General features: G+C 43.3%; 1 protein-coding gene across 13 annotated transcripts in view; it reads right to left on the bottom strand.

Moving 5' to 3' along the window:
* The window catches only part of smoc1 (SPARC related modular calcium binding 1), a 39,625-nt gene that overhangs the window by 13,360 nt on the left and 13,765 nt on the right, over positions 1 to 12,500 (bottom strand). For all 13 annotated transcript variants that reach the window (XM_065947657.1, XM_065947656.1, XM_065966709.1 and 10 more), the window contains 4 exons: positions 7,721 to 7,913; positions 5,015 to 5,097; positions 1,546 to 1,651; positions 455 to 699 (listed from right to left, as the gene is read on the bottom strand). In XM_065947657.1, coding sequence (XP_065803729.1) covers positions 455 to 699; positions 1,546 to 1,651; positions 5,015 to 5,097; positions 7,721 to 7,913 — 627 coding nt within the window. The remainder of the gene's footprint in view (positions 1 to 454; positions 700 to 1,545; positions 1,652 to 5,014; positions 5,098 to 7,720; positions 7,914 to 12,500) is intronic.

Here is a 12,500-nt window from a genome sequence, read left to right on the forward strand (position 1 = left end):
CATTCATACACATTCACACACTGATGGTAGAGGCTGCTGAGTAAAGAGTCCATCAGTATTAACTCATCCATTCATACACATTCACACACTGATGGTAGAGGCTGCTGAGTAAAGAGTCCATCAGTATTAACTCATCCATTCATACACATTCACACACTGATGGTAGAGGCTGCTGAGAGTCCATCAGTATTAACTCATTCATTCATACACATCCACACACTGATGGTAGAGGCTGCTGAGAGTCCATCAGTATTAACTCATTCATTCATACACATTCACACACTGATGGTAGAGGCTGCTGAGAGTCCATCAGTATTAACTCATTCATTCATACACATACACACACTGATGGTAGAGGCTGCTGAGTCAAGAGTCCATCAGTATTAACTCATCCATTCATACACATTCATAGGAGTTTGACGTGACTCGTTCATAACCCTTGTGTTACTCTTACCCTCCTTGCTGACACCCAGGCAGCCTTTCAGCTCCTGCAGGGAGATGGCTCGGTCCTTATTCAGGTCACAGTAGTCGGTGAACTTGCGGGCGCATTTCTTGGGTTTGGCCTTCTTCTTCAGGTACCTTTTAAAAGGCTTCAGTTCTTTCTTGTTGATGTCGTGGCTGCTGTTGTTGTCCAGCTGGGCGAAGTACCAGTGCACCACCCTCTCCTCTAGAGTGTGGCTGGGATCAGGCTCGACGAACCTGGGAGGAGTCAGAGGCACAGAAGGAGTAGATGGATGAGTGGATGGATAGAATAATCTATTGTCTTTGCAGTGCAGTACAACAAAACTATATGGCTGCCCTTATACAATCACACTTTGCATATTTGACCTTTCCACACACAGAATTGGTGAAGTTGGGGAATCGGCTCGTGGCTCTACTCTCACTGCGAGTGTGTGCAGTCGTAACTAACTTGAAAAATGCCAGAAAATCATCCGCCTGGTCGGGAGCAGCAGAGGGAATCACTCCCATCACTCTGCTAGCATTAACGTCATTTTCTGTTATTACGTTTTGAATAAGAGCCCCCTGGTGGCGGAATTTAAATACTGTGGGTTTAACATCAGAATTAGAACACTTATTGTTTTTTTCTCCATTGCCTCTCAGGGCTTCTGCAGGATCACAACTTCATGTGCAAAAAGGGATTCACACCTTGATACCTTAACTGGTCTCGTTTTATCACAAACTTGTAATTTTACAATTCATCCTGCAGAGAAATCCTCTGAGATCAATGTTCTGCTTATCTTTGCTAAATAGATTCAGCATTTATGGGATTGAGGAGCTTGGTGTGCATTGATATAACCCAGCTTTAATCCCAAAAACCTTCCAGTCCCTTTGGTGTATTTATTTCTACACTGATAAAAAGAACCCGAAACCGCATCAGCGTCTGTTCCAAGATCTGTGCCTCGCACATCAGAAATAAAATACCACCATTCAATTAAGTAAACCAGAGAAGATCATTTGAGTAAAAACCAGAAGAGGTTGAAATCTTTCCATGCACAATCAGCCGTTATGTTCCGGCTCACGTTCCAGGTCTCAAGTTGTACTTACCTCCCACCACCAGAGGGGGCTGGTGAGTTTATGGCTTGCACCATGTCTGTGGTGAGGGCATCTAACAAGCTGGTGATGAATTCCACTTTCTTCCCCTCCGGGCAGCCTGGCATAAATCAGAGACAAGAAAAATACACCAGAATTACCTTTCATGATTTGAGTCATTACTGAGCAGTGAAGCTCTAAAACCTCCACAGAGTTCAACACTAAACAGCTGTTACACGGTGTAAATCAGCACGCTAACTCTGTCTAATGCTAAATATCAAACATGGTGTCTGTTAACTGACTTATGGTGCCAATACTTTTTCTAATACCACATGTTTTTAAATGATACAATTGTTAATTTAATAATCGACAGTATCAAAAAAACGTCATCTCTTTATAAGAGAGTAGCGTCGAAAAGGAATGGATCCATCAAAAATGGCAGGCAAACTTCTGCACACCGTCCAAATTGCACAAAAACATTGGCAGCGTGTCAATGTGTCTGTGCAATTCAGATAGTGTGCAGGAGTTTGTCCACCATTTCTGACAATTTAAAAGGAGAAATGAGTCGATGTATTTTTTCTAGGACTATTTTTGTTGCCATTGTATCAAAACAAGCAAAATTTTCATTTATTTTCTCCCAGTATCAAATGGAAGCTCTGGTATCGATACTACCCTAGCTCATGATATCTGATGAATCATGATGTATACATTTAAATAAAGGTTAAAAAAAACGTTGTTTGGCGGTTTTGTAAGAGACGAGAGGAGCTGAGGCACATGGCGAGGTGGAACAGAAGTGTGCGGTGATGAGAGAGTTTTGTTGAGCAGTGCAGACTTGTTAACTTTTATGACACAATTCTGAACACCTTGGGTAGCTCTTTTTAATTGCCCAGATGTATGGCTTTAATAGCACGCTAAGCCAGTGCAAATGTTTCCCTCCTAATTGTGTCTCTTAAAGGGAAACTTCAAACGCAGCTGCGCGGTAAACTAATCTTCTCATTCTTTTTTTTCATCACTCCTTCTTCCCTCGTTCAGTCTTTCTTAGCGGATCCCCTCCTCCTCTTTCCTCTTTGCGTTTGTGGCCTCCTTGTTCACGTCTTTTCATTTGGGGGGGGGTTGTGTTCTGTGGGAGGTGGTCCGTCGCCCCGCCAGGTGAATCCAATTAGCATTTCCAACGACACGACAAGCTCTGAGAAGCTCTGCCTTGCTGCACCTTAATCCAAGTGTTAAATTGGGGTTGTGAAGCGCAGACGGTGGGGTTGTGTGCAGCCTATATGGCCCGGTGTGGAGGGGGGGGGTGATGAACACAGTTTGGACCAAGTGTTCTGACCCTTTAATCAAACACTGAGCTGACCTAAACAAGCTCACCTGTCAATCAGGTCAGCTACACGCCTTATTGTGAATAAAGTCATCAAAACATTCACCCCCCGTACAGTGTGTGTCCATCCAGACATGAGCTAATCACACCTATTTGGTTTTTTGAACCAGGCTGTAAACATGTTCATCTCTGCTGTAAAAACAGGCTTTTTAGAATGGGTGTGTATGTGACTTCCTGTGCTTCTGCAGCCAGCCTCTAGTGGACACTCCAGGAACTGCAGGATTTTACACTCCAGCATCGGCTTCACTTTTCAACACTGGAGGTTCCCACTTAGTGGCAAATACCTGGGGCCACTAACCACTCTGTTGGAGGGAGACAACGTCCATGTTTCATACATTTTGCTCCTCAAACTTGTTCTTTATTATTTTAGGTAACTCACATAACTCAGGACTTTTGTGTATGGTAGTTAAATATCTAAAAACATTTAAACGGCTCTCTGACTAACAACAGATTGCAGCGCAGACACAGTTCTGTTCATACTACGGCATGTTGGGTGTCTGCATGTGAGGATGTGAGTCACACCTGTGCAGTGTGCCGGCTCATTCAGCCCAATGAAAAGAACAGATGGCGACTTTAACATCGCTCAGAGCCTTGCTGCTTCATAGATGCAGAAAGTTGTAATTTGGGCGTTATTGTGTGGAGCGGTTTACTGTTACCACAGCAAATAGTTCCTCCTCTGTGTTTAGCTCTGAGTGCACTAAAGGGATCGAGGATGCTGCAGTAATATCTGAGTCTATGATTGGTTGATTAGTGATGGACTAGATAAGACCAAACTACTTATTTACCAACGGTTTTTAAAATCTGGGTTTTGAATAGTTCCTGATCTGATTTCACGTGGAGCCAACAGATCCCAGTCTTTGGTCTCAGAGGAGGATCTGCTCCCTCTGACAAAGCCGCTATTGTGGCGCTCTGTGTACAGTAGGATTGAACCTGTAGCTGCACGCCGTTCATACTCGGCCCCTAACGCCTTCTGTTCTTCTCTTGCCTTGATGTGACGACCATGAAATATTGAGCTTTGTTGTGGCGCCTCAGAACATCCCTCTACAGTACATAAAAATATCTTCACTCAGCACCCTGTGGTTTCCAACACCCCAGCAGCCCCCCCACCACCACCACACCCCGCAACACTCACACCTTCCATAAAACATGCCACACATCTGCTGCACAGTCAGGAGTCATGCTCGACTCTGTAAACTCTCCAGATGGGGAATTAAATAAGAGTTACAATGCAAACCTTAAATGATGGGGAAACAGAAAAGCAACAAAAAGTAAGTGAGCAGTGAGACGGAGGAGAACGAGCTCGGGTTATGACCTCCGCTTCAGAGGAGAGTCTCTGATCTTTGCTGCCTGGGATCTGAACACATGCGGTCGTTTGCTGGATTATTAATCCTGTCTTCAGCGCGGAGAACCAGGAGTCAGAGATTTAAAAACAGAAAGTCAAATTTGGACTCTTCAGACTTCAGGACAGTTTTCTACTTCGCCTCAGTCCTTCTTAAAAGAGTCCGGCATCAGAGAAGGCAGCAATCTTTCTGGATCTGATTTATACAGTTTACTTTTTACTGCATGTTGGAGTTCAGAGATGAACCGTGTTCACAGACGATGGTTTTTGGAAGTCCATGTGTGCATGTGTGAACATTCAGCGCCACATTTTTTACTCCCACTTTACCCAGTATTTTTTCCCGCCAGCCTCCTGGTAAATGTTCCTGGTGAAGTTGGCTTGATAGAAATATTCAGGAAAATGGACTGCGAGCCAGCGGGAGGGGTTGATAATCTGCAACTGGCACACAACCATAGATTGTATAAACGTGTAAACAATCTCCGCTCAGGAAACGAAACAGCTTCTTTATGTTTTCTATTTGTTGATATTGTGATTGTGTCAAAAGGCAAATATTCTCACTCTGTTGCTCCTTGTCCACCAATTCCACGTCGTTCATTTCACAATTCCCCCCAACAGTAAATCTGTTCTCATTGCAGACTGTATGTGTAGTGCATGAAGTCAAAGACAGGAACAGCGACAGTAGAATTAACATTTAGCTAATTAGCATTAGCGTGAAAAAACAAACAAAGTGGCACCAAAAACAAATCGATCGCTTTGAAACTGAAGCGTACCTGTCAGGTCTCTGCCCTGGAAAGGATCCTCTGTGTCAGAGACTCGAGATCGGGCAGCGCCGTCACACTCGGGCGTCTGGTACCTGTTACACAACAAGGAGCTTTGAGAGCAGGAAACAGCTGAATAAGGAAAGAATAATAACTGAAGACTCAACCATTAAAAAGGTTTTTCCTGTTTTTCTTCCAGGCTTCAGAACGATCTGACGACAAGATATGTTTCTATCTTCATTTAAAATGTGTTTATCTTCCTAAAACGACACACTGTTGTTTATCTGTGCAGGATTATTGATGTCTTTGTTTAAACGCTTGAAAAATAAATTTGACGTGCACTGAGGTTTGTATCGGAGCCATCACAAACTGTTCAGCATTACGCGTGGCATGACTCGTTTTCTCCTGGCTTTTTGTGCAAGTGCTTCTTGAACAGGATGGAAAACTGAGCATGTGTATCTCATTTAGCTTTAAAAAAAGAAGGAAAAGCAGGTTGTCATTTCACAGTCTGCAGGGCCACGGATCCAAGGTGGGATGTGTGATGCATGATTCTGCACATTGCTGTCCAGAGGAAAGAAATTAGAATGAGTGACGTGAGGTCTAGTCAGAAATATGTGGATTCTTCTTATGTGTGGAAATAATTGCTTCAAGGTTGTCTTTTAATATATCTGAAACGCAGATGAGAATGATGTCAGTATGTTTCACTTCCTTCAGAGTTTCAGGTCCTGCAGATTAATTACAAACTGACATCTCTGAATGTAAAACCGAACCTGTTTTATTTTGTTCAAAGCGTAGGCAGCCAAACCTAAACTAACATTTTTCTGACGGGAGAAGTCTGAAACCTCGTCCTGTAAAACATAAACCGCCATGTGAAGAGAGAATAATGATGCCTCTTCAGGAGCAAACACAGCTCATCTATTTTCTCTGCTGCAGGCATTCAGTCTTTTAAACATGGGAGCACTTTGTCTCGTTCTTTGTTTGAAGCTGTTATAGCTGAATATTCATGATCGAGATGCTACCCAGGAATACTTCTTAAACAACCAAAACGTTAGCAATGCGTATCATTATCTCAAAACTTTTCTGCTGTCTAATCTCATCTCCTGTCCCATGAAGCTATCGCAGAATGTGCCTCTGCCATTTCCCCTGAAGGGAACATAAACAGCAGCGAGCACTCTGAACACACATGTCATACCAAACATTCAGTGTTTACGGTTGGCTAAATAATATTCCTATCTGGGCTTAAGGCTAATTGTTTTGCCAAATACAAAAGACCGAACAGATGCTTGGATCCCGAGGTCGTACTACGGCTGCCATTTTTTATTTGAAATTCCAACATTCATTCAAAGTAGAAAATTCACATTTGAACTGTAATGAGACGTTTGAATTCTAAATATTCAGTTTATCAGACCGTCTGAAGGAGTTTGCAGTTTGATCCAGCAGAGGGCGCTCTCAGAGTAACTTGACTATTTCATACTCTCTTGACGTCAGTAAATGAAGACGGTAATGTTGAGGCTAAAACAACCGGGGGGGACTAGTCTGTCTGCAGACAGCAGCTCACTGATTGGTGGAGAGACACGGGGTCGCTACAAACCCGCAACTCTCCAAGCTGGCTCGCAAATATTTGTCTGTACATGTGTTCGCTCTGAACGAGTGTTCTCTTCAGCTCGTGCACTCAGTCAGGTTCAATACCAAGAGGTTTGACTTTTTCTTGTGCGAGCATCTAATGCTGACTTCTGCTCGTTCTCTCTGATAGGCTAAGAAATCCAATGAGTCAGACTCAGGACTTTAAAGTCTTTATATGTGATTTTTCACACTTAATGTAGAAATCAAGTATATCCTCTGTGAGTCATGACTGTCTACAATGGGTGTAACACCCGAGTCCCACTGTCTGTGATGTTTTCAGAGTTTTCAGAGTCCTATCTTCAGTTTGTTTACATCGCCCGGACGGCCGGCTGACTCCTCCCCTCGTGTATAAAAGTTGTTTAATTGAGGGACTAGAGAAAAGAAGAATAACATACTGTACTCACTGCTTAACTGTGTTTCTAGATCACGCTCATTTCAGGTAAATTTACATGCAGTGTGAAGATACCAGCATAATAAAGATCGCTAGCATTAGCATGCTAACACAACAATGCAGCGCAAGTTGTTTTGGTTTCATGCTGGTGCTCAAGGGCGACATCTGCTGGATCAAAAAAATCGCATATAAAGCCTTTAATCCAGGACAATCGGTTCAAAGGGATGTAAACGAAGTGTTAACATTGAAGATCAAACGCATACTAGTTTTGGTTGAGGAACCAAAACTACTCGGGTTGGTTTGGGACATTTTGGGTTCTGCGCTTTTCTGTACTGTGCTCTCTCGTACTTGAAAGACCTGAAGGCAAGCTTTCATGCATTTTAGCATGAAGGATGGCTCATGACTTTGATCGCCTCTTAAAAATGACCGACTCAAAATATTGCCAGACTCTGGAACAATAACTTTGTTTGAAAAGCTTAAAGAAATGTACCTACTGTAAGTTCTACTGTCAGAAAGCTGCTATGGATGGAGATTCTTTTAAAATGACTTAACTTCCAACTACGCCTTTAAAAATCTTTCTCTGATGATGACACTTAAAGTATGTCGTCCTAACAGCGTTTATATATTTTGTTTTAGCACTAGCTTCATTAAACTTCACAAAGATTAGTTTCCTGTTCTGGGCTGTCGCTGATAAATAACATTACCTCGTGGAGGTTCCAGGAATGGGCCGTCCCGTGTCCACCAGAACACACCAGCAGTAGCCCGTGGACTGGTGGCACTGGACCGCTTTGTAAAGGCCTCCGGGCCCGCAGTCGGGGATGAAAATGGCCTCGCGAGGATTCTGCCGAGCCTCGTCCAGCGCGCTCTGTCGCTCCTGGTCACAAGAGGGAACTTTCTCTAAAACCATGAGAGACACACTCAATACAGAGACGCAACAATCAGGACACCAGAAACACAACACTATCAGCTACAATTCACTGAGCAGACTCTTTTATCCAAAGCGACGTACATCAGAGAGTAAGAACAACACAAGAGAGGATCTAAAGGGAACAATGTCAGTAAGAGCAAACGATCAGCTTTGAGTCTGATTGGACACACAGGTGCTGACAGGAAGTGACCAGAGGCAAAGCACAACATTGAGGGCAGTTCTTGAGAGCTCTAATCAGTATAGAAACCATCTTATAAGTCATTATCAAACAAAAACCATCGTCATTACCATCATCATCATCATCAATAATATGGAGACCATCATCATTAAGTTAGTAGGTATTCATGAAAGAGCTGGGTCTTTAGCTTTTTCTTAAAGGTACAGAGGGACTCTTTGGAAGTTCAGCTGTCACAGGAGGGTTCAGTATGTAGACTGAGTAGTTCTTAATCTGATACAGGCTGATCGTGACGCAGCTTCTAAACATTATTAAAGTGATAAACAGATCGTTTGTTAGCATGACGCCGTGTGCTCTACTCCATGTGAGTCTCGCTCAGTTTTACATTCAAGCAAAGCTCAAAGAAGGACGACTAAAAAAAATCACAAGAACTGTCCTTTGTTTATCATTGAAACATCAGTAGAGATGAATCCTTTGATCATCATTATTAGCTTGTGTAACTATGGCAACAACACAAGTGTCTTCGTAACGACAAACCACACAGCCAGCTGACCACGACCATCGTCCTCCATGTTTGTTTTTCTCCTGAAGTCACGTTTGATTTCGTGAGTTTCTGTGAGATCTCGTGTGATCTGTGATATCGTTACAAACAGCAGGTGTGTGGTCTGGCGGTCTGGATGATGTTATAAATAGTTTGAAGCTGTCCTCGTTTCTGTGGTCGCCCACGTTCTAAAACTCTCCAAACCGATTTGGCCGGTTCAAACCTTCTCGTGTGTTAAAATCAAAACATCTGCCAACACAATCTCTTCCCATAACTCTTAGTCAGCGTGTTGTACGAGCGCTCGACAGAAATATATAAACTGCTCGAGATAAATGATGAATCTCTGTTTACAGTCGGTCAAATCCACGACTCACGAGAATCTGTGGATGAAAACGAGTCGAACTGAGGACGACTACATTTAATAAAACGAGATTAATATTAAAGACACAACGACCTTTAACCTTAAATCTGACAATGATGAGCTGACAGTGAGGTGTGTGTGTGTGTGTGTGTGTGTGTGTGTGTGTGTGTGTGTGTTGCTGAACGTGTCCGTGCACAAAGGAACTTTCTCTCCTGTGAAGCCTCACTCTTGAGTGTTCTTAGCGCCGTGCCGTGCCTCGCTCCTCGCCAAGCCTCCCTCACATCTAAATTATTTAGCACTGTTTATTATACAGAGGTTCTGCTGGCGCCAGGCGCTAGGATTCCCAAAAGAAAATACTTTTCATACATATAAATGGAAAAAGGCTGGACACTCTGCAATGTAATCCGCTCTGTTTTGTGTGGAGGTGAAACCCAATCCACCACGTCTCTGCCTGCCTTGCATTTCTGCTCTATTTATTTTTATTTTTGTTTCTTTTTCAACTTTGTGTCCCTTCCCTTTGGCAGAAACCGAATGATGAGAAATGCAAACCCCTGGAAAACAAATATTCTAGAAAAAAAAAAAGGAACCCACACAAGGAGATTCTGACAATTTACTTGTTGTTTTGTTGATTTTCTTCTTCTGCGGCGAAGTGATAAAATATGAAAGATGACCGTCTGCAGGTTCTTTGAGGACAGACGGGTTGGACGTTAAGCTTTAACTTCACTCCTCGTCCTCCTGCAAGTTCTGAGCCCAGCGCTCATATTTATACACCATCCTCTCTTCTTTGTAATGCAGTTTATCACATTTTTAAACCTTTCATCCCGACCTCTCAAGACTTTGTCCTTCATTCTTTCACTTTCCTTTTCTTCCTCTCTGCTTCCTTCTTTCCTAATCCCCCCCTCCCTCTCTGATCCTGCCCCCCCCCCCCCCCCCAACTAGCGCTCTCTCCTCTTCGCTTCACTTCAATGGCTTTCAGCTGTGGACTAATCACTGCAACATTGTCTCTTGCGGCCCTTCTTCTCTGCAGTTAAAATAGCAGAAATGTTAGTAATAGGGGAACTCTGTGAGTCGGTATGTAGGAGGTGTGTTTATGACCAGATGATGATGGAGCGATTGTGACCAAACGGCGTTACTTTTCAACACGTTATTCGTTAGCGTGTTTGGTTGCAACACGTTACTGTCGTCACGTATTGTGCTGGAAAGTCAAACAAAACAAGCAAACATCATTAAAAGAAGTCCCTGCACGTTTTTGTACCAGATCTTGATGGCATTAAAAAACTACATTCCAAAATGTTTCTTTTGTTTTCCTCGCCACAAACGGCGAGCTGGTCCACACTTTGTCATAAACGAGCTGCAGGACAGAGCGCCTCCCCCTCCTCACAGCCCTGGAACAACAGTGTGTCAAAGTCTGGCAACAAAGCATCCCCTTTGAAAAATAGACTTAGCATCGCTTTGCCTAAGAAAACAGGTTTTCACAAACCCCATCCCTGCATCACTCTAAATCATAATTACGGGGTATCCGGGGGACCAGGAGCCAGAAAGTGAAAAGAGCGGCCTGGAGAGGAGGAGAGCTCTGAGGGTTTCCAGAGTGAACGCAGAGAGACGCTCAGAACATCCAGAACGTCCAGAAACCAACTCCTCCTTCTTCTATGCAATAATTAAACACACAAGAAATGAGACACACACACACACACACACACACACACACACACACACACAAACTGAGACACACACACAGACACAAACTGACACACACAAACTGAGACACACACACACAGACACACACACACACACACACAAACTGACACACACAAACTGAGACACACACACACAAACTGACACACACACACACACACAGACACAAACTGACACACACACACAAACTGACACACACACACAGACACAGACACACACACACACAGACACACACACACACACACACAAACTGACACACACACACAAACTGACACACACACACAAACTGACACACACACAAACTGAGACACACACACACAAACTGACACACACACACACACACACAGACACAGACATAGACACACACACACACACACACAGACACACACACACAAACTGACACACACACACAAACTGACACACACACACAGACACAGACACACACACACACACACACACACACAGACACACACACACAAACTGACACACACACACACACACACAGACACACACACACAAACTGACACGCACACACAGACACAGACACACACAGACACACACACACAAACTGACACACACACACACAAACTGACACACACACACACACACACACACACAGACACAGACACACACACAGACACACACACACACACACACACACACACTGTATGAAATCACATACAGATGAAGACACACACTCCTACGTGATGACATCGCCCCTCAGTCTTGTCACTCCAAACTTCCAGGACAGCGGATGCTAATTGGAAACAGGAAGTGTTTCCTCAGAAGTTTCAAAGAGCTGTCACAGCGAATATCTCGTCTTAAATAAATCCTCGATGCTGCCCCCGACCGCAGTTTCCCCCGCCATCAAATACAGAGAAACCTCGAATTACAATCAACTGTCTGTGTGGGAGAGAGCGCCAGAACATAATACACACACACTGAAGGCTGACATTCACAAGATTCATACAAGCTGGGGGCTGAGTGGTTAGTTTACACTCCCCATGTACAGAGTCCAAGTCCTGGGTTTGAATCTGACCTTCTGTTCCTCTCTGAGTAATCGAAAAGGAGACAAATGACATCGACAGGAAACACACCAAGGAACAAACTCCAGGGAGTGCAAAGTGTCCTTCAAACTAGAAATGTTTTTCATTTCATCTCACAACACTCGAGACGAGTTGAGTCGACTTTGAGTGTTCGCTCTGTTTAGAGTTTGAGCTCTTCCACTTGTACAGCGAGGATCTTAAAGTTACAACCATACTGCTACGATTCAGCCTCCTTTCAGATGTACTGTCCACTGTTAGGATCCTTAAATGACATAATAAATGACATTCAGTACGTCTTCATGCAGAGTTAAGAGTTACAGTCACAGCTCGATGAGGACATTTCATTCAGCTTCCTGTTGACATATTCTGATTGGAATAAGTTTCCTTTAAATCTCTGTTCCTTGTCATCGTTCCACTTATTTAAACATTTTTTGTTTTCTCATCTTCAAACTGATTGTGTTTGTTTTCAGTAACGTCAACACTGTTTGTTTATTTCTCTCTATGTATCACTGACTCTCTCTCCTCTAAGGTGTCTAGTCTAGAGTTGTAGCTTATTGTTGTATCTGTTTTCTGTGTTGTTCCTTATTGTTGTTGTTTTCTGCTGTATGTATTACTTTGTTTGTTTCGTCTGTAGTGTTATGTTTTGGTTTTGTGTTGCTGTGTTGTACCTGTGTCTTTGTAAATATCTGTTTGGGACCCCCTTGAAAACGAGGTGATACACCTCAAGGGGTTATCCTA

Source organism: Labrus bergylta, chromosome 18, assembly GCF_963930695.1.
Source record: "Labrus bergylta chromosome 18, fLabBer1.1, whole genome shotgun sequence".
NCBI classification, from domain to species: domain Eukaryota; kingdom Metazoa; phylum Chordata; class Actinopteri; order Labriformes; family Labridae; genus Labrus; species Labrus bergylta.